Source organism: Vigna unguiculata, chromosome 3 (genome assembly GCF_004118075.2).
Source record: "Vigna unguiculata cultivar IT97K-499-35 chromosome 3, ASM411807v1, whole genome shotgun sequence".
Taxonomy (NCBI): Eukaryota; Viridiplantae; Streptophyta; class Magnoliopsida; order Fabales; family Fabaceae; genus Vigna; species Vigna unguiculata.
Window position 1 is genome coordinate 7,667,234 of NC_040281.1, and position 24,300 is coordinate 7,691,533.

The 24,300-nt window shown below is 34.7% G+C and overlaps 2 protein-coding genes across 3 annotated transcripts; both read right to left on the reverse strand.

The window, feature by feature from the left end:
• Nucleotides 1-563: 563 nt before the first annotated feature.
• Nucleotides 564-8,984, reverse strand: LOC114177080. The gene is made up of 10 exons (XM_028062313.1): nt 8,587-8,984; nt 8,437-8,480; nt 8,170-8,302; nt 7,904-8,030; nt 6,585-7,174; nt 5,205-5,484; nt 4,837-5,116; nt 3,205-3,363; nt 1,697-2,161; nt 564-1,231 (listed from the first exon to the last, which is right to left on the reverse strand). The coding sequence occupies exons 1-10, from the start codon at nt 8,756-8,758 to the stop codon at nt 938-940; spliced, it is 2,544 nt and encodes an 847-aa protein (XP_027918114.1). The 5' UTR covers nt 8,759-8,984; the 3' UTR covers nt 564-937.
• A 2,947-nt stretch (nt 8,985-11,931) lies between these two features.
• LOC114176650 (protein tas-like) lies at nt 11,932-17,899 on the reverse strand. 2 transcript variants are annotated; one of them, XM_028061760.1, is made up of 11 exons: nt 17,832-17,899; nt 17,477-17,749; nt 16,898-16,986; nt 16,323-16,379; nt 16,068-16,176; nt 15,869-15,970; nt 15,669-15,733; nt 15,026-15,129; nt 14,815-14,879; nt 14,606-14,660; nt 11,932-12,304 (listed from the first exon to the last, which is right to left on the reverse strand). In XM_028061760.1, the coding sequence occupies exons 2-11, from the start codon at nt 17,744-17,746 to the stop codon at nt 12,144-12,146; spliced, it is 1,077 nt and encodes a 358-aa protein (XP_027917561.1). In that variant the 5' UTR covers nt 17,747-17,749; nt 17,832-17,899; the 3' UTR covers nt 11,932-12,143. The 2 variants fall into 2 exon arrangements, with proteins under 2 accessions (XP_027917561.1, XP_027917560.1); XM_028061759.1 differs by having other exon boundaries at nt 17,471-17,749.
• Between the last annotated feature and the right edge of the window lie 6,401 nt (nt 17,900-24,300).

Sequence of the window (24,300 nt, forward strand, 5' to 3'; positions counted from 1 at the left end):
ATCATTGACGGCAATGTACGTTGATCATGATGTTCTGTCGACTTTTTACTCTTGAATTCATGATTTATTTGTCAGAACGATGGCATGTCTATTATTTTAACACGGTGAGGTGTCATCGAAGTAAGGAGTGGCACAAAATGAAAATCTAAAAACTGCGTTACCAAGTTGGGTATATCCTTGAATTGGAAAATTCATAGATTTAATCACAGAAGAAATTCACAGGGTTTCAAAACGATAGTGGCAACCACCAATAATCATTGAGGCAATTGAAATAGGTATTTGCTTCTGGAGATAAGAAAAGACTGATCAAATGTGACTGCGCAGTGAATGAGGAAATCGTTCGAGGTCTGTTAATCAGAAGACCATTGCAACAGTTGTTTTAAGGCGTTAAAAGAGGAAAGGAGAAGAAATTAGTAAACAAAACATGTTTTATTATTCGATAATTTTAAAAATACGCATATCCTTTAATGTCAAATAACAAGTCCCAAACTTATAAAACAGTATTAATTACTTCCTTTACTTGAATTGTGAAAATTGAAGAGAAAAGTAGATAACAAACGATCGATAAGAAGATAATTATAATTATACTTTATAATTTGTGTTCCCCTTAACCTTTGAAGATTTGAAAAGGTTGGATAAATGGATACGAAGGAGGAAACTAACTTTCCACTATAGGGAGATGCGATGCGAAGAATGTTGAGAAAAAGGGTAATGTACGTTGTACACCAAATTAGCACACTTAATTAAAACCTAAGTTAAAGATGAGGAGCATAATTTATATTATATAGAATACAACTTCGCACAGGGTGGCGGCCATATACGGTGTCTTCTCTTGGCTTGGGACCAAACAATGCTACATTTAAAGCCTGTGACCGGTGACTTTCAAACTCACATCAAGACCCTTAATAAAAACCGGGAGGTGAATAGGAAGGAGGGATTAGTAGCTGTTTTGCCATATTTGTTGGGTCTGTTTTGGTGGTTGGCTTTGAGAACCACCAAGGCTTGCTTCCCTAGGATTCTGCTGAGGGTGTTCCAGAGATACACCACTCTGAGAGTGATAGAAATTAGGGTAACCAAGGGATCCAAAATGCTGAGAAGCCTGTTGTTGACTTTGCCGAAATCCCCCACCTTGTTGATTCTGTCCCTGCTGGAAGCTGTAATACGTGCTGGGAGGAACTGCAGACATTGTTCGAGAGCTAGGTCCATGAACCCACATCGGAGAATTCTCATTCTGACACAACCAAACACAAAATCAGCACGTCCTTCTTTAATAACCAACCAATAGGGACACATCTTAAAAATTGTATTTATATGCCCTTAAATACTACCTCCCTTCCACAATAACTGTATTTTAAGGTTATTCCAAGAACAACAATAAATATACTACTTTTTGAAACAATTTCACTGAAATAGCCTTACTCTTCACATAAATACGTTACTCTAAATAAGAAAAAAAAAAGTTATTGGTTTGAGGGAATATTAGGAAGAAAAATAAATTAATGCTTCATTAGAATGTGAGAACATCAATCATTATTTTTATATGACTAAAACTGCAGTTATTTTGGAACAGAGGTACAATAAAAATTAACAAATAACTCCAGTTTGTAAAGGTGGAAATGTTAGCGTTGAATAGGCTCAAACCGTAAGGCATTGCACATGAAAAAATTAAAAAAGCAGTTAACTGAAGACCTTTTACCTGCTGCAGTGAGATCATATGATTAGTGTCCTTGTACTGAGAGTTTATAACATCATCATATCCGATAGTTGTACTAGTAGGCGCAGCAGGTGGATTCAATGGATAGTTTCCTCCAGGAATGCTGGTGGAACTTCCGAAACCATATCCAGATGCAACAGCAGCAGACTGAGGTAAGCTACTGACAGAAATGCTATTTTTATATTGAGGAAGCATGGCAGCCAAAGATTGGTGGTATGTGTTATTGCCAGCAAAAGCCTGCTGAAATGCTGATGGCATGTAGGTATAACTCTGAGGCAAGAATGGATAGCTAATCATATTAGCAAAATGTCCCAGGGGAAGGGTGGGCTGGGAATAGGGATGCAGAGCAAGGTGTTGTTGGGGAACTGCAGGCCCAGTGGCAACATTGGCACCAGGTAGAGCTTGTGGATTAGGTTGAGGCGTTGAAATGTTATTAGCCCTCAGAGCCTACAAGTTGACAAATAATATTAGTGACAATGAGTACCATGTTCTTCTCCCTCGTAATAAACATAATTATGAAATCATAATACAAATACGGATACGAATGATAAACTACAAATGCAACTGTTGGCAATGCCAATATAAAATGCACCCATGACCTGGGATTATTTTAGATTCAATATGATAAATCCCATGTTCGCTTTCACAAATGTAAGGCACAGATACTTGTACGAAATCTCCACATTCATTATAAATACTAATACAATTACACCCCATATCTGGTCTTATATTATACTCTGTTTTCTAATATCCAGTAACCACAAAGTACTGGCCAACCTCGAGTATTACACTTCACACGGACTGGGCAATGGAAAAAACCGTCAACTTGGATTGGAATAGGATAAGCAACACATTGATAAATATAATTATATATTTTTACATAATATACATATATATAAGCATATTTTATTTAATATATAATATCTCACCAGGATCTTCATTTTTAAAAAATCATAGTATTCCAGTGCCTTTGCACAATATATATACACATAACAATGTCATCCCTAAATTATCCACTCCCATTTTTATGGGAATACCAAACTGATTAGTAACACAATGGACATAGAATCACTCAAGGTTTATCACAGGTAGATTGCAGAGCAAAGTGCAGAAATACTCAAGATTAAATCAAACAAAATGCAGACACAGGATACCATCCTTGCAGGAACGTAGGCATAAAATCCAAAATGCCTCTTCTCACCTAATATATCCTTTTAAGTTGCTAATTAAGTAATTAATACAAACTTCGTAGGTGTAAACAGTTATTGGACAAATATTGGCTCATGTGAAGACTCTATTAACCATCAATACTCACTCAAGTAGCTCAAATCAACACTTCCCTAGTGCTATTATGTACCAGAATAGAATATAACTGCAGTCCACAAATATAATGAACATGCAAACACCAGTAGACATTTTCTTTGACTAAGAATAATTAAGCTGTCTCAAATGCTAAAGAAAAACTAAGATAAGCAGGAGCAGAAGTTCACCTCTGACATGGTTATAGTGGGACCACCAATTGAAGAAGCAATGTTGCTATATTTCGCAGGCATTGATTGTGTTGCAGGGAAGGGTGAGTATGGGATATCCTCCCTTGCTGTTTGAACAGTTGAAGCCAACAGAGCACTGGGCAAAGAATTGGTATAAGCCTGCAAAGAAAAAACACTATAAGTTTGGTCCAAGTAGCAAAATAGCTAGATAACATTGAAACGAAATGAAAGAAACTACAGTGATACAAGTTATTACTACATATGACAGTAAAACAATAAATGGCCCTGTACAATATTTTAAGTCACTAGTGATAACTTGTTACCCAAATTTGTGTAGTAAGTTCACTCAGCATAAATAAGTGTGATAGAAAAATCATAAATCATGCCAGTAATACGGATGACATATCAAATGGGGGAATTTCTATCCTCAATTTCATCACAAAAATTGATAAAAATTGCCCATTCAAAGTGCGCTTTTTACTTTGAAATAGAGGTGATGTTTCGCCATAGTCCCTGTTGTCTTTCATGTTATCATAGCAGCAATTGCTTTGCAGAGAAGTTTTATGCTCACTTTCTCTGGTGACATGCAAGTTGTTTGTGTCCTGGTCACAGCAGAAGCCGGAGAGCCTAGCTATAACCAATGGACATTCTCAGAAGTGGATGTCAGATAGTTCAGTGTGCTCTAGGCTTTCTATGCAGGAGTCAGGTTATTTATTGTCTCATAAAGCATGGCCATTTTGATGCCGCCAAGACAATCCAAGTTTAAAATGGTCCTCATTATCACTGCCTACAAAAGCTTTGAACTCTGATTTTGTTATGTATATAGTGCAGAGGTCGTTTAATCAATTTTCTGAAAGTTATAACAAAGGGGCACAATCCTTCCTGGAAGTAGAGCATGAGATAGTTCAGTGGCAATCTATGCCTCCTATGCAAGGTGGTTTCTGTCTCATAAAGTATGGCAATTTTGATGTCTCTAAGACAATCCAAGTTATGGTCCTCGTGATCACTGTCTATGAAAGCTTCCGGTTAGCAACACCTATGTAAACTGTAGAAGTTGTATAAATATTTTTTTGCAAATACTTTACTCGACACTGTTGCCTTTAAGGACCGACATCCAGGTTGTAGTTCAAGAAGAGGCACAAACGTCAAATCTTCAGTCAATAGCTCAGAAAGATGGATTTGTACCAGATGTCAGTTTCCTTATCTCGAGCCTTGGGGACAAGGCTGTTCATTTAGTGGCAGGTAGGGTTATAACAATGAATTTGGGCCTATGCTCCCCAACAGCTACTTATTAGGAGTTAAAGAGTAGCTGATGTGGCAGTTAGTTAGGATATGTGACTGGTTATGTGGAAGGGGCATGCATGTAATCATCATCCCGTACTTTTGAGGTAGTCCTTAGGGACTGGGCAGAGAGAGTTATCTCTTCTCTCAGGTGCATTTGCTCTGAGATTACAGGGATCTTTCCCGTGTTATTTCTTGTTTTTCTAATCAAGAATATTGTTGTGAGGTTCTACTGAATCTAGTTCCAACAATAACAAAATCATTTCAGAACTAACTCTATATAACTAACAGATTCAGAAACGAAAATGTTGCATAATGGAATTCAAAAGATTTAAGAATTCTATGCATTACCATTACACTAGAGAAGGGAGACAGGTTCTGTATCTGTGAGCTTGTCTGTGAATGGGGGAATGTAACATCTGGTTGTTGGGCATTTTCGTAAGCAAACTCGTGCTGAGAAGAAGGAAATGAATATTGATTTTCCTGAGCAGTTTCAGGGGGTTCAGATTTTAAAGCCTCTGATTGTGAAATGGTGGAATGCTCAAAAGTCCCAGCATCTACGCCAGATAAGTGAGCTAAATTTGCATCCGAGGTTGAAGTCAGATGCTCATCCCCATAATAGTCAGGATTTCTGCAAGAACAAAAAAACACATAAGTAAGATGAACATCCCCAAAATCCAGAATATTGCAGAAAGTATACTGATATTCTAAGCACTTGCCTGACATCAGAGGATCCAATTGTTGAAACGTCAGTTGTTCCAGATGTATCCTCCAAGTTACTTTTCAAGGGCCTAGAAGGATATGGTCCAGGTCCAGAAAGGGCGGCATCATTAGCAGATCCAAAACTTCCAAAGCTCAGATTCAAGCATTCAGGGGTATGCAGTTGTAAGTGATTTGGAATTAAAACAGAAGAACTTTCCTCCTCTTGTTCTGTCCCTTGATCATTTGAGTGTAAATTTAGATGCTCTAAATTTGCAGCAACTGATGAAACGCCTTCAACTGAAAGGAAGAAGTTACAAAATTAGGACCTAAATGAAGGCACTAGCTTGATATGATCATGAACTTCAAACGATATTATAATAACAATCTAAACCAGTACAGATCATACATAGGCAGGTCTGTGAACATACTAGAAATACAATAACTCTTTTTAAACCAATCATGAGTACAAAGGATGACAAAGAAAAAATAATAACAACAATAATCAACCCATTGGATTGACAAGTCAATAAGACATTACAATTATATCAATTGTGGGTTGTGGAAAATGGCAGAAAGCCAATAATCCACCATACCATTTAGCAGATACTTTCAAGGAAAAAAGCAGAAGTTGCATAATAGTTTTCAAAACCGATAAAAATCAATGAAATATAAATAAAAAGTCATGCTGTGTGCCAAACAAAATGAACAAAGGTTAGATAATATGTCAAAAGTCCAATCACTCATGAGAAATGACAAGATATGGGACACATGACACAACCAAGACACCCATGAGCAGACGGAATTGCAATTGCAGATCTAAGAAATTCCCCACTACAATAGTTCTATAGCAGATATTTAACACCACTGATTAAAGTAATATTTCAGTGTGCTATGTCTGTGACTTAGATGATTCCAGACAATTCTAGCAACAGCAAGTGTAATTTTAAGAAAATCACCAAATACAGAAACAAAAGGCATATAAACATGAAAAATAAGCAATAACAAAGCAGCTTTATACGAAAATACTTGTACCATCATTCCAATTACATGATAACTACGACTCATTCTGTAGAAACTTATCAAAAAGCACTAATAGAAGAAGATAAAAAATAAAATAAATCAGACTTCTTCCACAAATTAAAATAACTTCTGCACCTCATCTTGTTTAGAAGCTCTTTGGTATAATTCACCTTTCCAAACACTAAGGTGCACAATTTAATTCTTAAGCGAGAAGTTTGATTATTCTACCACCTAAAATCTTCTACAAGTGTTAATCATGAAGCCTATCTATAATGGTTAAAAGAAATATATATATATATATATATATGAAAAAGTAGATGTTCAATATAAATAGAGATAGAGATACAAGACAAGCAACAAATAAGCATCGTAGTCACCTTCATTATTTTCAAAAGGGTGCAGATGAGGTTGGTAGGGATTCATGTCATTGTACAAGCTACCATCAAAAGCAGATGTACTTTCAGGGTTCTCTTCAGATGTACTTTTAACAGATCCAGCGTTGTCTGGATTCTCAACAGGATCATCTTCAGCTACAAGTTCATTTACATGGGTCTTCAGCTGCTGGTTAGCTTCAGCAGAGTTAGAAGAGTTTGTATGGTACTCAGATGTTGGCTGATCATCTACAACTGAGGATACACAAACAGCTGAGTGGTGCTCAATAGATGGCCATTCATCATTTTGTTCAACATTTGAGTTAAAACCAAAGCCTTGATCATTGTTTGTCTCCGACACCTTAGAAGCATGACCTTGCAATGAATGCAAATTGTGTTGTGAAGATGCTGGGGGTGCAAAAACATGCTGATGGTTACCACTGTGGAGAGAAGAGTTGGGAATGGATGCCTTTGCCTGTGGCCTACCCATCCTGACGATATCAGCCATTGATACTTGACCTGGATTCGCTGCCCATGCAGATTGCAATCCACCGTGTTGAGATGAAGATAGCCCATCACAGACACGGACAGAATCACTGCAACAGTTTTGAACATTTATGAAACACTCCTAGCTTACATTCTAAAAATGTGATTAGTACCCAATCACTTACAGCAAAAATTGTTTTATAACATAAAAGAGAAGACAAATGAGTAAAGTGAACACCAACTTTGGCCACCTCAACCTATATGAAACATCATATTGGTCCTTTAATGATATCTAATGCCATAAAATTCATTCTCCAAAAGCCAATTTGATTACAAACATGTCAATTTGAAAGATAATTTGATGTTACATATTCCATTGGAGGAAAAATTTAAATTTAAAATAATTATATAGTTATGAAAAGAGGAGATTTTTATAAATAGAGTAGCAGATTGTAATCAGTTTGGTGTCTTGTATATCTTTAGAAGACAAAAATAGACACTAATTTGCTTTGTTATAAAGTTCACACCGTGAGATAAAGTAATCAAGAGAAAAAAGGCACATAATGCATCGACTGTTTGTGGAAAGAATAAAATTGAATCTACAGTGCTTGCAAAAGTTGCATGCTTTAAAAGCCAACTTGCTTTTTAGAAGAAACAGGAGGAACCATAACAAACACCTCCTAGTACATGAATAGAATTAAAATCCAAGTTAACACAAGTCGGCAGAATTTTCTTTTTCCTTGCATAATAACCAGACCAAACTCGCAAAGAGATCATAACCAAAAGAATATCATTAGTTCTACTCCAATAATGAACAAAATTGTTGAAGGAAAATATACCTGTAGGATGGTAGTTGCCTGCTTGCACTATTATCCAATGCGCTAGGCGCAGAATAAGTAGAAACTCCATAACCAGGCGTTCCATTTTCCTTTTTCAATACAGGTTTTCCCTGCAGAAGACCAGAATCTGACCTCCAAACAAAGGTGATGATGATTACAACCACAACAACAAAAAATCAACAACAGATATTAAAGAAAACTTTGTCACGTACAAAGCAACATAAGACAAAGCGTTATTAAAAAAATAGCAACCAGCATCCGCTTACCACCACTACTACTGAATTGAGTAGCACCTCCACGCCCAACGTAGCGGTCTGCACTAACCCTAGCGCCGCCACCGCTGCCACGACTAGACGTATTGCTTATCCCTCGAGGCCTTGAATCCGTCGTGTCCTTAGTCTGGAAATAATATACAGTTAAATTCTCATCGTGAGCATCAGAAGCAAATACATAAACAAAGGTACCAACTAACTCCGCATAAGACACATCTACAATAAAAAACGAAAACGAACTGAACGTAGCTACAAACACACCTCCTTTTTCTTCTCTCGCTTGCTCTTGACCTCATGAAAAGGATCTACGCAAAGAGCAACGAAGTTACATAAGATTGGACACGTTCGAAGAAAGCGAAAAACGAAAGCAGTGATTGAATTGAAAAACCCTAGTGCAGTGTAGTGTTATACCTTGGGAAAGGAGTCGACTAACGGCTTCGTTAGGGTCCATGTTACAGTCTTTGAGGGTGGCGTAGATCTCATGTTCGGGGATGTTGCTCACTATCTCCTTCAGACTCTGAACCATCTTCCGACTCGCCGGAGGAATCCCTGCCTTGTGGCCCCCACCGCCTTTGCCGCTCATCCTCCTCGTTCGCTCTCCGATCTGCCACCGCCCCCGCCGCTCTCCTCACTAGGGTTCCGCCGCGATGAAAATATCTCTGCTCGCTGTTTCTCTCTCTCTCTCTCTCGATGATTTGCACCCGAACGGAAAGAGAACAATACCGAACTAAACCCTCCTTTTCACTCTTCTGAGTTTTCCCTTTTTCCCCCCTTTTTCGGCAAATTACCATTAATCCATTCTGAAAAACTTCGTGTTAAGTAAATCAGGGATTTGTTTTGGCTTTTAAAGATGATTAATATTATTTTTTTTGGAAAATAATCGGTATTTATTCGGAATATAATATCTCTATGTTCAATCGGATTACAGTGTATAGAGTCTATAGTAAAAATATTAATATCAATAATTGATATACCAAAGGGATAGTCGTCTTTATTTTACACTGTTTTTTATTTCTTCCATCTAAAAATTACCACATTTTTTCATAAAATATCGAACTTTAATTTCTATTCTTTAAAATAAATTCCGTGTATATTTGTAGCAAGTAAAAGTAATGCATTTTTAATATGAAAATAAAGTAATTTTAATATTATTTACGAGTAACGACGTATTAATTAACTATGGGGTTCCTTAGAGACCCTGTTAGCATCATAATTTTTAACCACTGCATAGAAACCATAACTCAATATTTAGACAAAATAAATTAGGTTCAATCATCCAAAAAATTAGAAGCAAACAAAACAAAAAATAAAAAAGCTTAATTTATTAGAAAAAAAAACGAAAATAAATGCTTAATCACCAAAAAAGCAGAAGCAACAAAAATTAACCGTCAAGGGTAGAAGTTGAACGTGGTGATTAGCCACTTAAAGATAGAAGCAACAATCCAACATGAACAAACAATCACTAAAATGAATCTATCTTTAGAAATAAAACTAAAATTTGAAAAATTGCATCTTTATTATCTGTTAATCATAAATATTACTTATTAATTTTTCAAGTGTGACATTTTAAATTTTTTCAGTTATTAATGTTTTATTATTTTCTACTCTTTTATAGTTATTAATGTATTCATTTGTGTCATGAATATTTAGAAAAGTAACCTTAATTGTGGAGAAACTGGTTTATTGTTGAATTCTTATATATTAAGATTCATTGGAATTTGGTAATACGGTTCATGGTTAATAAGAGGATTATTATGTTATAATTCATTAAATTTAAACAATAAAATTATATTTTTAATCCATTGTATTTAATTTATTGTATTTTATATATTTTAGTTCATTTAGTAGGGATTTGGTCTGATGAGCAATTGAAAAAAAGTCTAAATTCGATGATAATGATGTAAATTAGTAAAAAAATTAATGACAAATCATGTAACTTGTTAGTGAAAAACGTTTACAAATATAATAAGTGTATCCCATAGGACAAATATTCGATATACATATATGTTTATTTTAAAAATAATAAGATATAGTATGTAATATACGCATATAGATAATTTTTAAAAATATGATAAATATATAATTTATATTGTGTGAATCCAAATTAAAATCATTTATATTAAACGTTATTAACATAAACTATTATAAGTTATTAGCATAATAAAAGTACTACTATTTTATAAATTAGATATTTTCTTAATAAATATCGATAAAATATCTTAAAATAAGTATCTGCCACACAAATACGTAATTCAAATTAAAAAATCATGTTGGTAAATGTTGCAAGGATATGATTGTTTGGAAGACTAAATTCATGTGAAATATTTATTTTCTGAATGATAAAAACTTTCAATCTTTCTATACATTAACTGATTTTGATTATAGTAATTTTATAAATTAAATGACATGGAATTTTAAAAATATAATAAAACGAATTCATACTTATAAAAATGAAAGATGTACTTTTACTTTTATAGTGTTTACGTTCTAATTAGACGTCTAATGAAGAGTTCAAACCTCATTCTATTAATTAGAGTATATTTATTAAGAGGATGCATGGTACATTATTCATGCTTCTTCGATCGTAAAAGAAGAAGAAGAAGAAAAGAAGTTAATTATGTACCTTTTAGTACATAATTATAAAGTGCCACAATCAATAATCGTCACTAAAACTTGAAACCTACCTTTGTGTGAGGTGTCCCCTAGAATTCCCCCAAAAATTGAAACCATGTAATGTACATATATTAATAATGTGGGGAATAAATGCACGGTACCATAGAAACACTTTTATTTTTCTCTTATGTTAAAGGTTAAATGCATGGAGACATAGTAGCGTTCAAATGCATGTAGCGTAAGCTATATTCTGGAATATTAAAAATATTTAACAATGTAGGAAAACATGGTTGATAAAGCACATGAAGATAGATAGGTATGACACCATGTTCAATGAAATTGAAATAATAATAATAATAATAATAATGGGAAGTGAGCTTTAACTTTGAAATATTAGGTACAGGAGTAAAAGTGGGACCCAGAAGAGAATTTTGTTTTTGGTACAGGAGAAAAGAGTCTCGAGTATTGATCCACCAAGACAACACCAACAATGATTAACACTAATATTTATTATGTTTATTGCGTACACACACTTCCCACTTCGCTGAAACCGTATCTTCTGTACTTTTGGATCACTAGTTGAGTCTTGTATTATATGAGTTTGTGACTATGGCTGAATAGGATTTTTATTTCAGAGTCAACTTACTTCCCTCACCAGATCAATTTGGCATTTCTAATTGAACTCAAGTATCCAACTTGTAACAACAAATTTTATATCAACTTCTATATACAGTAATGTGATAGCTTCGTACACATCCATTCTTTAAAACACAAATACTCATCCAACGGTCGTTAAACATTATTTTTCTACAGTAATTTTTCTTTTATTAAATATTAAATAATAAAATAATATATTATAAATCAATTCATCATTAAGCATTTTCAAATGTTTAAGTGTTTTTCTTTATATTATTACTCTATATCTTTTAAACTTCACGATTTCATCTGTTTAAAGTTTGACTGTATTGGGTTCACTGTATTTTTTCATCTCAAAATAATTAATCTAATTATTTTACACAAATTAAGAACAACAATAAATGTTATTTAATGAAATGATTTCACTGTTTTTTTTTTTACTTAATACATTTTTTTTTGTCTCTGAAGGGGAACATTAGTTTAATTTATTTAAGAACAAATTGAAACTAAAATGAAAAACTAACGTTGAATTGAAAATTTATAATTTAACACTTACAGATTAAAATTACAATCATTTAGGACTAATGAAGCATTGACTAACAAACTGCAAACCTAACACCATTGACAATAGACAGATTCACCTTATAAGCCAAAAAAGAATAACTAATACTCGTTGAAAATTACCAATTCTGAAAAATGGGGAAATGATCATGCATTCATTATGGGCATGGATTTGGAAACCTGGAATGTATCTTGTTAATTTCATCAATTACTTCAGATGTGAGCTCGATCTTGCATGCATCTAGAACCTCCTGGAGTTGCCATGATTTGGTAGCCCCAAAAACAACACTGGCAACAAGTGGGTGTCGCAAAACAAAGGCTGCTCAAAACAAAAGAAGCGAGGATAAATAGAAAAGAAAATCTGACACGCAACAAGCAAATAAACTAATGCCCCAGAAGTCCATAACCTCTAACGGATAAGCTCAAGGACCACAATCAATAGCATAGACAATGAGCGTTAAAAAAAGAAAATGAAAAAGCATTAGTTAATTGCAAATGATGGATAAAACTTCATTATTCGTGGGCATGAACAATAACAACATCAAGCAATTCTAATATACTACTAAATTAACCATTTTTTTGCATCCTTTTAAAGTAATAAGATAAAAGAAAACCCATTACATTCTTGTTTATTCAGAAGAAGCCAATGTATGGCATCCAACAATATCACGAGGCGAGAACGCCCACTTCGAAGGCATAGCTTATCCCCATTTACCAAACCTCTATCAGTATTCACATTCGACTGAGGGCCCATAACTAAATTCTACATAAGCACTGATCTTAATTACCTACAAATTTACTTAAAACATAGGCATGGGAGATAAAAGAAAGAACGGATAAAATATGTTCTTGTAGCTCTAAAATATATAAAGTTTAATTTTATCTTTCTAAAAAAAATTGTTCAGTTTTAATACTGTAATTCTTAGAGCTTGAAGGACTAAAGTAATATAATTTAGAAAGACCAAAAGTGGATTTTTTTTTTTAAAAAAATTGAACTTTACTACAGAGATAAAAAATATTTTTTTTCCCAAAAAGTAACTTCGGCACAAACACAACTAACAACCTACTATGAGCATTAGTAATCCATCCTACTAAATTTTAAACGGTATCAACAAGTACGGTCGACCCACCATAAAATTTAATACAATGGTCGTTTGGAGTCATGCAAACTACTGAGATACCCCACCCCAAATCACTCCATATAAAGGAAAGATTGGGAGGGGGGGCTTGCATTTGCAAATGAAGATCTAGGAAAAGATTATTAAACCTATAACCAGAGATACATGATGAAGACCATATAATAGAAGAGAGAAAATTTTGGTGCCTAACACCTTGAATATTTCTTATTGTTTTTGATATGTCATTGTATCACATAAACGTTACATATATTTATAATAATTAAAGTTTCTAAAAATATTATAACTCAATATACTTTTACGGTAAACAAATATAGTAAAAAAATAAGACAAAAATTAGCGTTCTTCATTAAATGAAGGAAAGTAGGAGAAATAATCATCATTGTTCTTAACATACCAAGGTGTCTTCTAAACTCTTCAAATTTTGAACTGCCCAGACTTTTGGTAAATACATATGCAAATTGACCTTCAGTGTTGATATACTTCTTTTTTATTTCACCTCATAACACTTTTTGTCTAATGAAATGATAATGCACCTCAGCATGCTTGGTTTTAGCATGAAAGATAGGGTTCTCTATCAAACAAAATGTAGATTGATTATAACAATATAATTTGATTGACTGCATAACGAATCGGTTGATGTAAAAGAAACTGCATCAACCACACACATTCTTAAGCAGTCATAGCCGTTGTTCTAGACTCTGCCTCTGAACTAGATCAATAAATTGTTGGTTGTCTCTTGCTACACCAAGATACAAATCCTGATCCTAGTGAAAATATATAACCAATCGTCGACTAGTGTCATCATCGGCATCGCAATATCTTATCACTTCACTACTCACTTCTCTTGAATAATATTCCATGATACCTTTCACATATCTCAAAAATCGACACATAACTTCCAAATGCCAACTTCCGACTGATTATGCAATCAACTTATATCATGATAATCAATCTACAATTCGTTTGGCAGAGAACCCTATCTTTCATGCTAGAACGAAGGTGAAATCAAAATGAAATATATCAACACGGAAGGTTAGGTTGCAGATGTATTTACCAAAGGTCTATGCAGTTCAAAATTTGAAGAGTTTAGAAGACAACTTAGTATGACAAGGCCTATATTGAAGAGAAAATAATCATTGAAGGGGGGCGTTAAGAATAGCAATAATGATTTCTCCTATTTATCTTCACTTATCGAGAAACACTGATTTTGTCTTGATTATGTTTTTACTATATTTATTTACGATAAAAGTATATGTAGTTATAATATTTTTAAAAAGTTTAATTATTATAAATACATGTCACGTTTATGTAATACAATCACATATAAAATACAAGAAGAAGTATTTAAGGTGCAGGGCACCAAAATTCTCTCTTTTCCATTATTTGATATTCAACACCCCACCCCAAATCACTAAATATAAATGGAAGGGAAGATTCGGAGGGGGGCTTGCACATGAAGATCTAGGACAAGATTATCAAACCTATAGCCAAAGTCACAGGATGGAGACCATATGTTTTTGCAATATTAAGGTATTCCTGTATAAGGGGAAACATGAATTTGGAAATTAAAATTAGTATGCAGAAGAAATATGTACGAAATTGAAAGAATTTTAAAAACTAGGGGGACATTCAGATTCAAAAGTAAGTTAAAGTATTAGAATTGTAACAACGTTGAGGATAATCCACTTACCATGGTAGCTGCCTCTATAATTTTACTGGACAAATTGTATCTAGATTCACCTTCTGAATACTTCCCTATGAATAATAACAATAGTATTAGTTGAATAAACTCATGCATACCATGTCACTTCTTTTCACTTTCCTTTCTTCATGTTGGGAAGGAGGGTACGAGATGAAAATGCTTGATAAAAAAAAACGTGTCCCAAAAGATGTCAACTAACCTTTAAAAAGATTTAAACGAGCATCTGTTGGACCACCGCCTGGTGAAAAATATTTCCCTGAGAGTATACCCATGGCCAGGGGACTGTAGGCCAACAAGCTAATACTGAAAAGAGAAATCAATTATTCAACAATGAGGCTTTCACTAAAAACGCAGGAAAGCGACTTAGGCCGACAAATGTAGCAAAAGTTATAAAATTTCAAGCATTAAGCTTTCATTGTTCCATTCATCTGAATGAAATGGAATTTTAACACCGTGCTTCTATTAAAGTTGATTTATATAATATAAATCTTCTAGTTATTCTTCTAGTTAATGTTTAACTCACAACATTATATATCTTAGATACGCTTCTTTAAGGGAGCCCAAACATGAAGTAAGCTGGAACTTTTATTTTAATAATTGTTATGAACCAACCATCATATAAATTAAAGTTGTTGGGTGAAGAAACACAAATTATTTGTATGAAACATGTCCCCTTCTGCAACCTTAACCTTAACCTTTGAACTTAAAGGGTGGACAATGTACTAGTTCACCTTGTAATGAAATTTTACTTTTATCTAAAACAATAGGGTCAAATATCAAACTCTAGACCACTTAGTCATAGAAAGCTATATGTTTTCATATAAAACGATAATATAAAATACCTCTCCTGATGGCAGCATTCAGCCATTGCGGAATCAAAAGTTCTACAAAGAAGGCTATATGAATTCTGTCACTAAACAGAAGAAAATTAGTGTCAGGAATACATTTTGCTCCTACGGATTGTAGTATTGAGGGTGAGACTTCCATGACGAAAATAAAAAAAACAATACAGCAGGAGTTGAACGATAGTAAGTAACCAAACCTGCAGAGATACTATCTTGAGGTGTGAAGCATATTTTTCAGCAACCTGAATAAACTTCATCAAGCCATAAGGTGTTTCATTACTGAGACCAATGTATCTGATCTGCAAAAGTGCACTCATTTTCATACTCACGAACAATGATTCAGGAATCACAATAGTGACAAGTTGAGAATTGAAACTATTTAACAATACCACTTGCCTTCCCAGCTTTCACAGCTGTGCTGAGAGCTTCAAGTTGTTCATCTATACCAACTGAAGCATATTGTCGGACTGGGTCATACTCGGTTTCTCCAAACATTGGAACATAGCTACAAGAATTGGTGTAACATTTCAAGTGTTAAGATGCATGTATGTATGTTCATTAGGCAGAAAATGAGAAAACCGACCAACAGGAAATGCTCAAAAACAATGTAAACAAACGCCTAAATACTTAAACTAACAAAAACATACAAACCGATCAGGCCAATGAATTTGATAAAGATCAATATAATCCATCCTCATCCGCAACAAACTGCACAAATCCAATTGCGTAAGCTATCAGCGTTTATTACTAGACATAGAATCAAAAAGATGCAAAACTTAATTTTATCTTATATATCTTCAGAACAGCACCCCTACTCCCCACTTCCACCCGGACCCGCATATTTCTCAGGAGTGTATATTATGAGCCACCGCAATCTAAATCTCCACTATTGTTCTAATCATTTTTTTTTTCTTATTTGACAGTCGAGGTGAAACTCAACAAGTTAAATGAATAAGCTTCTACAAAAGTTAAGTGCATGAGTTAATTTTAACCTATTAAATAAAATCAATTCATTTTAGCTTTGTTAATTTTTAACTTGTGTTTATGGAACAAAAAAGACCTAAAAGAGTTTCTACTGGTATTATTTATCCACCATCTACTTATAAACAAGAGACAGTCATTAGGATCGTGACTGTAACCACTATTAGTTTGACTCTGCATATACGATACAAAAATGACTCCGCACGTAGGACATGAATTGAGAAAGACTTAAGAGAGCAACTAACCTACAATCAATAGCTTCAATAATATTAGCGGCATCCAAACATTTAGGACCACCTCTAATCCAAGTCATCTGCCCCGATGGTCCAGCAACCTGTTCTTGCGTCAACAAACATTAATTAATATGCCACATAACAACTTGAGCAAAACAAATTGTAAAACACCGAGTTTAGTTCCAGGAATTGCAAGGCAGTGTCACATTAGTCCGTCAATCAATCAAAGTAAAAAAATAAGTCCTTAAAAGTTTAAATAAACAAAAGTTAATCCGAAATTAAAAAACGTAACTTTTATATAACTAGGCACGAAAATAACAGTAAGTTTTAGGGCATTATTAGTAGTGATTTTCAGAGTTTTATATATACTTTATTATACATTTTATTACAAATTTCACCGTCCTAGATCCGATTTTCAAAATGTATAATGGAGTCAAATATATTGTGCAAAAAGAAAGTTAAAGAAATTACACAGCATCAATTTGAATACTAATCTAATCGCGCATTCAATTTTAGAAACTACGATGACTTTTAATAGCGAACAAAAGAGACAGCGCAACATGCATAGCGAAGGAGAGAGAAGACCGGAACCTTAGTGGCAATAACGACGCTATCCCTGGGGATATTCCGGTGAGCAATCCAACGGCCGAGATACTCCTCGCTCCTGCCGCACGTGCGACGGCGCTGAGGCACGGGATACATTTCGGCGGAGTCGAAGAAATTGATGCCGGCATGGAAGGCTTGGTCGAGAAGGCGAAAGGACTCGCCCGGCGTGTTCTGCTCCCCAAAAGTCATGGTTCCTAAGCAGAGCCGGGAAACGGTGAGATTGGGAGCGAGGTTGAAGAGAGGAACACCACACATTGCCTTCGATTACAGAATCAAACGGTTAACGGAATTTACCGTGAACGGTTGAGGAAGAAGATGAAGAGTGAGATGATTGAGTTACCTGTGTAAGCGGAGGTAGCACAAACGAAAGTGCAGACAAAATCGATGGATGGATAATGTGATAGCGATTAAAACATTTCAAGCGCAATTCAAAATGAAGGATTAAATATATTAATAATTCATTAATTTAACTCGTATTTAATTTTTATTTTAATGTTATTTAATCTATCCTAAACATTAGATCATTCTGGACATTAAACTAGGGATATTATTAATTTGGAAAAAGTGCGCAATAAGATGAAGCAAATATAGCATGGAGCTTTTATTAAAAGAAATACAGTGATATTTATTAAAGTAAAAATAAATAAATACATATTATTTTCCAAAACTAAATTTAATATCTTCAAAACTTAAACATATTTATAAATTTAAAATAAAATTAACTAAATATACAATATTATATCATTCACAGTAGACTAAATTATGCCACGTTTCACTTGTGGAAAACGAAATTATACAACATAACATTATATATTTGTGTACTTGTCTAAATGTTGAAATTATGAGAAAAAAACACATTATTCATCGGTATTACACGAAAATTTATTAAGAAAATAAAATTAAAAAAAATATACAAACATAGAAAATACTACATTAAATTTATAATAAAAATCATACTTCACGAAATATAAATGAACTAAATTTATTATAAATTTTCTGAAACATTGACAACTATATTTATTATATAAGAAAAATTTAAATAAATATATTAAACCACTTATATGATTAATTATAAATAAAAGTTAAATTAATTATTTTATTATTATAATTTTTTTTTCACAAAAAACATAAAAAAAATTTGAATTTTTTATGCTTAAAAAATGTCACCCCTTCTAGAACTCTAAAAAACCATATATTGATAAAAGAAATTATAAGAAAAGAAACACCCTCCAATTAAAGTTTTCAAAGCATAAATAACACTTTCAAACTAAAGTCTTATGATCTTATAAACTCAATATAAATAAAAGTCTAACCAATACCCTAAAAAGCTAAAAAATTATTCATATATTTATCTTGATTTTCTTTAAAAATACCATTATCTCGACTTCCTTTAAAAATACCATCATCTCAACTTCTTAAAAATATCAGTACATAAAGTTAAATTAGGATAACCCCGGTATCACAATGAGTATTCACCTTAAGCCAATTAGCCTATAGACTATGTCATATTATGTTCATAAATGAAACAATCATACTCTTCTTTGGTTTAAATATTAAAACATTTTTAGATTTAATTCAAAAAATATGCACCAACTCCTTATTTTGAAAAATAGCACAAGGAAAAGCATTGAATTATGAAATTTTCTGTGATTTATCATCTTCCAAATTATTTAAATAATCATAGCAATGATTACATTAAGTAAAGGATTACACATATATTTCATAAAGTGAACAACCAAATCCAAAGAGAAAAACTACAATTCCTAAAGAATTTTCTCAATCAATTCAATAACTGTAAGTAATGGAAAATGAAAGAACAAATGAAAGAAATATTCAACTTTTCACACAAAGAATGCATAAAACATAAAACCATTTTTAAACCCCAAATCAACAAGTACACAACCATAGAACAATTTTTAAAAAACCAAAATTTTAACTAGTAGCACAACATTCAACCAAAGAACAATTTTTAAAAAACCAAAATTTTAACTAGTAGCACAACATTCAACCAAATCAAGTTCCCGATCCACACATTGCACACCATAAGAGTATAAATTTGAACATTTTTTGAAAAAAAACATATAAGTATCATTCATAATTCAATTAAGCACATCTTATTCTCATTAATCATTAAAGAAGAAAATCATATAAACTATCAGCAACAAACATAACTGTTGGGTATTGGGCTCCCTTCCTATGTGGAGAAAAGGCCCAAAATTTGAGAAGCCCATGTCTCACTTAAACCTAGTGGAGAGGAGGCTATAAAATAAAGAGAGAGGCAGAACAATAGAGTCAGAATACACTGAAAGCCCTAACACATAGAGGGAGAGGTAGAGGGAAAATTCTGTTCACGTTTTTCATAGAGCTGTCGCAGTAAATTCGGCGTTGCGGATTCGTTCACCGTTGGATCGGGCTGAAATTTTTACAGCAGGTTCGGAACTCATTGCTCTTCATTCTGACCGGTCGGATCTTTGATACGAGGTCTGAGTTGGGAGATATTAATTTCGCACTGCAGCAGTGATTTGCAGAGGTTTTCCTCTCTTGTTCTTCTCTATTTGAAAGCTTTGTTGCTTTGTTATTTGGTTGGGTGTTGGCACTAATTTGTGCTATTGATTAAGACTCTTTTGTACTCTTGTTGATCATAGTGAAGCTATTTCTTTGGTCTGGACGACTCGTGGTTTTTACCCTTGATTTGAGGGGTTTTCCACGTTAAAAATCTTGGTGCCTTTATTTGTGCTTTTGGTGGTTTATTATTGCTGCTCTTTGATTATTGCTCCTCATAGATTCTTGCAAGTTAGGGGAAATTATATCCGCTGCATTCTCTGGTATATTGTTTGTTATTGTTTTCCCCATCAGAGTGGCATCAGAGCTCTTGGTTGGGCTATATTTACTTGCTTGAATGATGGAGGCAAATGCAAAGATGGTTGCTTTGAATGGTACAAATTATCATTTGTGGAAGGGCAAGATGAAAGATTTATTATTTGTCAAGAAATTGCATCTTCCGGTCTTTGCTACACAGAAGCCAGATTCTATGTCTGAAGAAGAATGGGACTTTGAGCACCAACAGGTATGTGGTTTTATTCGGCAATATGTTGAAGATAATGTTTATAATCATATTGCTAATGAGACACATGCCAGAGCTTTGTGGGAGAAGATTGAGTCTTTGTATGCTTCTAAGTCGGGCAATAATAAATTGTATTTGTTAAATTGCTTGATGAATTTGAGGTACAGGGAGAATTCTTCTATTTCTGATCACTTAAATGAGTTTCAAGGGCTCCTAGATCAATTGTCAGGAATGAGCATAAAGTTTGATGACGAAGTTATGGGATTATGGTTGCTTAATACTCTACCAGAGTCTTGGGAGGTATTTCGGGTTTCAATTACGAACTCTGCCTCGAATGGTGTTGTTTCTTTTCAGATGGCAAAGAGCGGTGCTCTTAATGAAGAGATGAGAAGGAAGGCACATGGTTCTTCATCTCAGTCTGAGATGCTTGTTACAGAAGCTAGGGGGAGAAGTCAGAAAAAGGAACATAAAGGTGGTAGAGAGAAGAGTAGGAGCAAGTCCAAGTCAAGATACAAGAATTTAGAGTGCCATTTTTGTCATAAAACTGGACACATTCAGAAATACTGTTTTAAGTGGAAAAAGGAGAACAAAGACAAGAAGGGCAAACAGAGAGAGAATGATCATGATGATGATGATCGTGTCACTACTGCTACAGATGGTGATCTTGTTCTTCTTCGTGACTTTGAGTCCGTTAATCTTGTATCTGATGAGAGCATGTGGATTATTGATAGTGGTGCTACACTGCATGTTACACCTAGGAAGGAGTTCTTCACATCTTACACTTCTGGTGATTTTGGAGTGTTGAAGATGGGTAATGATGGTGAGTCTAAAGTGATTGGTGTTGGTGATGTTTGCCTGCAAACCAACATGGGAGTGCAGTTGTTGCTTAAAGGAGTCAAACATGCTCCAGATGTTCGTTTTAATTTAATCTCTGTGCAGTTGCTTGATGATTGTGGTTATGACAATCACTTTGGTTCTAGTAAATGGAAGCTCACTAAAGGTAACTTGGTTATGGCCAGAGGGGAGAGACAATCTAAATTGTATTGGACTAAAGCTTTGGTTGCTAAAGACAGTGTGAATGCTATGTATATGGAGGCATCTTTGTGGCACCGGAGGCTTGGTCATATAAGTGAGAAAGGGCTTAACTGCTTAGCTAAAAAGGATGTGCTTATGGGATTGAGAAATGCAGAATTGGAGAAATGTTCTCATTGCATGGCTGGTAAACAAACCAGAGTATCTTTTAAGAAGCATCCACCCTCAAGGAAGTCAGAATTACTTGAATTGGTGCATTCTGACGTTTGTGGCCCATTAAAGGTAAAGTCATTTAGTGGTGCAGTTTACTTTGTTACTTTTATTGATGATTGTTCCAGGAAGCTATGGGTCTATGCTCTTCAGCGGAAAGGTCAAGTACTTGAAAAGTTCAAGGAATTTCATGCTATGGTTGAGAGGCAATCAGGTAAGAAGCTGAAATGCATCCGTAGTGATAATGGTGGTGAGTACCGTGGACCTTTTGATGTTTATTGCAGGCAGCATGGTATTAGACACGAGAAGACTCCTCCTAAAACTCCTCAGTTGAATGGTCTAGCGGAGAGGATGAACAGGACCTTGGTTGAAAGGGTTACATGTATGCTTTCAGAAGCAAAGTTGCCTAAGCACTTTTGGGGAGAGGCATTGCTTGCAGCTGTGCATGTTATTAATCTCAGTCCCGCAGTTGCTTTGAATATTGAGGTGCCAGACAAAATTTGGTTTGGTAAGAATGTTAGATATGATCATTTGCGTGTCTTTGGTTGCAGGGCATTTGTTCATGTTCCTAAGGATGAAAGATCCAAGTTAGATAAAAAGACAAGGCAATGTATCTTTATTGGCTATGGTGAGGATGAATTTGGCTACAGGTTTTATGATCCTGTTGAGAAGAAGCTTGTTAGAAGCCGTGATGTACAATTCATGGAAGATCAGACCATTGAAGACATTGATAAGGTGAAGAAGACCACACCCGAGAAAGACAGTAATCTCACTGATGGTAATCCGATGAGGTTGCCCACTCACAATTTGGAGAATGTTGAAACGGAAGCTCAAGACAATGAGCAACATGGTGATGTTGATGATCAACAGTTTGGAAGTGGAGTAGAGGTTCCAATTGATGATGCTCAAGAGGAACATGATGATGATGACGATCTTGGTGATATACCTGAATCACCTCAAGTCCAACTCAGGAGGTCTAATAGACAAAAACAACCTTCTACAAGGTATTCCTGTGATGAGTACATAACCTTGACTGACGGTGGAGAACCTGAGTGTTTTGAAGAGGCTTTGGATAGTGAAGAGAAGAAACAGTGGCTGGATGCAATGCAAGATGAGATGAAATCTTTGCATGATAATCACACTTACGACTTGGTGAAATTGCCTAAGGGCAAAAGGGCATTGGAAACTAGGTGGATTTTCAGGGTGAAACAAGATTCAAATTCTACACTTCCAAGGTACAAGGCCAGATTAGTGGTGAAAGGTTTCAGACAGAAAAAGGGTGTTGATTTCAATGAGATTTTCTCACCTGTGGTGAAAATGTCATCCATCAGAACTGTGCTAAGTTTAGCTGCTACTCTTGATTTGGAGGTTGAGCAGATGGATGTGAAGACAGCTTTCCTTCATGGTAATTTGGAGGAAGAGATATACATGAAGCAACCTGATGGTTTTCTTGTTAAAGGCAAGGAAGAATATGTGTGTAGACTAAGGAAGAGTCTATACGGTTTGAAGCAGGCTCCAAGGCAGTGGTATAAGAAGTTTGAGTCTTTTATGTGTGAGCAGGGTTACATGAAGACTACTTCTGATCATTGTGTCTTTGTTAAAAGTTTTTCTAATGATGACTTTATTATCCTGTTATTATATGTTGATGACATGCTTATTGTTGGAAAAGATATTTCCAAAATTGACAGGTTAAAGAAGACACTTGGCGAGTCTTTTGCCATGAAAGACTTGGGAGCTGCTAAAAGGATTCTTGGCATACATATCTCACGTGATAGGAGAGAAAAGAAGATTTATCTATCACAAGAGCAATACATTAGGAAGGTGTTGCAGAGACTCCAGATGGAAAATGCTAAAGCTGTGAGTACTCCTCTTGCTACTCATTTTAAACTGAGTGTTAAACAGAGTCCTTCAAATGAAGTTGAGAAGACCAATATGAGTAGAGTTCCTTATGCATCTGCGGTGGGCAGTTTGATGTATGCGATGGTGTGTACAAGACCAGATATTGCACATGCTGTTGGTACAGTTAGTCGATTTTTGTCAAACCCAGGTAGAGAGCATTGGAATGCTGTGAAATGGATTTTGAGGTATCTTCATGGTACAGTTGATATGAAGCTTTGTTTTGGAGGTGATAAACCTACTTTGATGGGTTACTCAGACTCAGATTTGGCTGGGGATATTGATTCCAGAAAGTCCACTTCGGGCTATTTGATAAAGTTTGCAGGGGGAGCTGTGGCTTGGCAATCAAGACTACAAAGGTGTGTAGCGTTGTCTACTACAGAAGCAGAGTTCATTGCTATTACTGAAGCATGCAAGGAGGTGTTATGGTTGAAGAAATTCTTGCAGGAGCTTGGTTTTAGGCAAGATAACTATTCATTGTTTGTTGATAGCCAAAGTGCTATCCATCTTGGTAAGAATCCAACTTTTCATTCTAGATCCAAACATATTGATGTGAGGTATCATTGGATACGTGATGCTTTGGATGCTAAGTTGTTGGAGTTGAAAA